General features: G+C 39.9%; 1 protein-coding gene across 1 annotated transcript in view; it reads left to right on the plus strand.

The window, feature by feature from the left end:
• phyh (phytanoyl-CoA 2-hydroxylase) overlaps positions 1–1,466 on the plus strand; it is a gene marked incomplete in the record, with an annotated part of 9,068 nt that extends 7,602 nt beyond the window's left edge. The window contains 1 exon segment of the mRNA XM_017438569.3: positions 991–1,466. Coding sequence (XP_017294058.2) covers positions 991–1,044 — 54 coding nt within the window.
• Positions 1,467–3,725: the final 2,259 nt, after the last annotated feature.

Below are 3,725 nucleotides of genomic sequence, written 5' to 3' on the forward strand. Positions count from 1 at the left end.
TAACTTTATTCTTTCATGAGTTATTTACAAGTTTCTCAGCACTTATAAAATGTGTTCAAAGTGTTGGATTGTCAATGCAACCCTCTTCTCACACTTCCACTTCCTGGAAAGTGGATTGGTCATCGTGGGCCAGCTGAACGGCCCCCGAGGTCTCCTGATCTGACCCCCTTAGACTTTTATCTTTGGGGTCATCTGAAGGCGATCGTCTCTGCTGTGAAGGTACGAGACGTGCAGCACCTGAAACTACGGATACTGGAAGCCTGTGCTCGCATTTCTCCTGCGGTGTTGCTGTCAGTGTGTGAGGAGGGTTGCATTGACAATCGACAACTCATTAAAGAATAAAGTTACGTTAAAACCAAGCACACAGTTGTTTTTCTTGTGAAATTCCCAATAAGTCTGATGTGTCACATGACCCTCTTCCTATTGAAAAAACAAAAGTTGGATCCAATATGGCCGCCATGGTCACCACCCATCTTGATAAGTTTCCCCCCTCCCATATACTAATGTGCCACAAACAGGAAGTTCATATCACCAACCATTCCCGTTTTATGAAGGTGTATCCATAGAAATGGCCGACCCTGTAGAAAGAAATATAGTATATATTGCACATCTTGGATCCAAGTGTTGTTCTTCTGTTACATCAACAATGTTCTGTTGGGAACATCTACATCCTGGTACTTCCATGGATCTTTATCTTTATGGTGATGAATTATGCTCCCTGCCAGGCAGCAGCTCCTGACCCACAACCCAGACAGACCAGAACTTCTGCTCACTGCTCTGCTTTAGCTGGACGCTGAAAACAAGCTGATCTTTGCTGAACGCTCCGCCTCCTCGTCTTCAGCCTTCAGCTGGAGCCAATCACATTTTGGCTCGTTCGGTCCGGCTGATGTGAACTGGACCGAGAACATTTTTCTCTAAATGGAATTAAAGTGAAATGAAATAAAAACTGTTGGTTTGGGATGAACTTACAGCCCAGCTTTACCTCCGCAGGACGGCTGGGCCTTCAGGGGTCGCCTGGTGCAGGGAGAGAGGACCTCTCTGTGAAGAAACGAGAAAAAACATCCTCTACGAAGCTCTTCAGCCAGCAGGGAAAATGAAAGGATATTATTCAAATAAACTGACTGTTAAATGATCGATCTTAATGTAATAATGATGTAAAATCAGGAGTTAGGGATGAAAAATAAAAGTTCTGCAGCTGTAAAGTTGATTAAAACCAACCGAGGCTTTGATGTTTCAACATCTTTACATAATTGTTAATATGTTAAATAAAGTTTAATATAATTTTTAGATATTATATGAGCGAGTGTTTGATTATGAGTGAGTTTTCTTTTTAAAATTCAATAATTTATTAACTGAATGACTAAATAAAATTCCTTTTTTGTTCTTGTTCAGCTTTTGCTTGTTTCATGAAACAAAATCCAATAATTTTATCCTTAAATCTGCAAAATAAACTGTGGATCATCAAATGTTTCACTACTGTGTGTTTTATAATTTAGATTCATGGTCAAATTAATCATCCACCACAAGTTCACTGATATTTACAAGATTAAGAAGGTTGGCAGAAGGAGACGCGTACAACTGTGGATCATCAGCATACAGGAGTGATAAAATACGCTAAAGTGAAACAGAAGAGGACCGAGACTCGAACCTTGTGGAACTCCAAGTCTAATGATGACTCAGCAGGGTGAAGAAGCATCACATGATCGACTATCCAAAGATGGGCTGAGATCAAAAAGTACCCGATTAGAAACTTAATAGTTAGCTAAAGTAATGAGAAGTGAAGTGAGATTTATTTATATAGCACTTTTCAGCAACAAGGCGATCCAAAGTGCTTCACAGCAGAAATAAAAACAGAATCCAACACAGCAGGTACATAATGAAACACAAAAAAGAAAGAAAAAACACATCAATCATGTATAATCTAAACGAAATATAGGATAATCTAAATAAAATCATGAAACCAGACATATCTAAGCATGAGCTGAAACAGTCAAAATAGTAGCTAAAATAATCTAAATAAAATCATGATAAAGTTAAAGCTGAACTAAACAACAATTAGGAATCTAACAATATCTACAGTATGAGCTAAGATGAAATAAATGTGATGGAAAGTTGATCAGCGAGCTCTGAACAGATCCACAGATGTCCTCAGGCAGAGGGGGCAGAGCATCTTGTCAGCCTAAGATCATTAATAACTCTGACCGCGGCTGTTTACGTGCTGTGGTTGACTCTAAAACCAAACTGGTAAACATCAAATAAACCCTTTTGTAATAAAAACAAACATTTTGTGCAAAACTGCAGCGCGGATCCTGACTCTGCTGCGACCGATTTAAGTTTAAACCAAACAGAAAATAACCTCAAAATAACAAAAGCTAACATTTGCTAACTAGCTAACAGCTGAAATGAGCAAAACTGTAGCTAAAAGGAGCAGAACGGCAGCTGAAAGCAGCACAAGAAGACGGTTTGCTGAAGTAGATTTCAAAGAAAACAACGTTTTTGAATGAATTGAAAATATTTTCATGTATTTCTTTGGGCAAACTTGATTTTAAATAAAGTAGAATAGATTGAAAAGTGAAAAAGTTCCCAACTGAGCTGAATGGATGGTTAAAATATCACAAATTAACGACAATCGTTTCAAATCTTTTGTCCAGAAATGGTAAATTTGAAATTGGTTCATAACTTTCACGTAGATTGCATGAAATGTTAAGACTTAATGAAGGCGACAGATGTTGGTTTTCACACACAAACATGAAACCTGCGCAGGCAGCACATAGTTCCTCCTCCAGGTCTGACTGTAATGATTCCCAGACTCTGGGCACAGCGGCAGGTTGTCTCTGCCCAGTTTCCTGAAGAGGAGACATGCTTCAGGTTTCATTAGATCGCGCACAGTATGGAAAAAACCAAAAATCTACCAGAGCTGAATTCATCCAACATCTGCAGACACCTCTGTCAGAACGGATTCTGTGTTCACTGTCAGCAACTAAAGGACCGTTTACCTCCAGGATGAGAGTTTGATTGTCTGATTGGCTGACGACGAGATTGGTCCTAAAAACTGAATTTGACCAGAAAACCCCAAAAACATCTGAGTCTACTCAGAGGAACTGAAGTCCCAGTAAAATACCTTTGGGTTTCTGCCTCCTGCTGTGAAGAATAAAGACTCTCAGCACTTTATTCTCACCAGTTTTAGAATTTAAAACAAATGGAAGGAGATTAATCTCTGATGCTTCTTTTCCAAGTATCATCTAACCTTTGATTTGGGTCTAATAGTTCAATTTAGGTTTTAAAATTGGTATTTTTAAATCTATTTTACATGCAACTAGAAGCACTCAGAGAGCACAAACCTCCACCGAGGTGCGATCCGGATCATAATCTGGATCAGAACCAGAATTTAATCCAACATTTCATCAGTTTTTACCTGATCTTTGCTGGCAGACAGACAGACAAACCAACGGACACAACCGGGAACTAAAGGGTCACATGTAGGAGCAGAGACAAGGTTGTAACAAAGGGGTCACCTGTGACCTTTGACCCCATCCCCTTGAAATCAATGGTGATCACCCTTGACCCATGAGGTGTCCAGCTGCAGAGTCAGAGCTCGGGCTGATCTGTTACCTTGTTCCATCCCGTCCATAAAGGGATGGATGGATGGATGGATGGAAGGATGGATGGATGGAAGGATGTTGGATGGATGGATGGACGGATGGATGGAAGGATGGGTGGATGGA

The sequence above is a fragment of the Kryptolebias marmoratus genome, linkage group LG18 (genome assembly GCF_001649575.2).
Source record: "Kryptolebias marmoratus isolate JLee-2015 linkage group LG18, ASM164957v2, whole genome shotgun sequence".
Taxonomy (NCBI): Eukaryota; Metazoa; Chordata; class Actinopteri; order Cyprinodontiformes; family Rivulidae; genus Kryptolebias; species Kryptolebias marmoratus.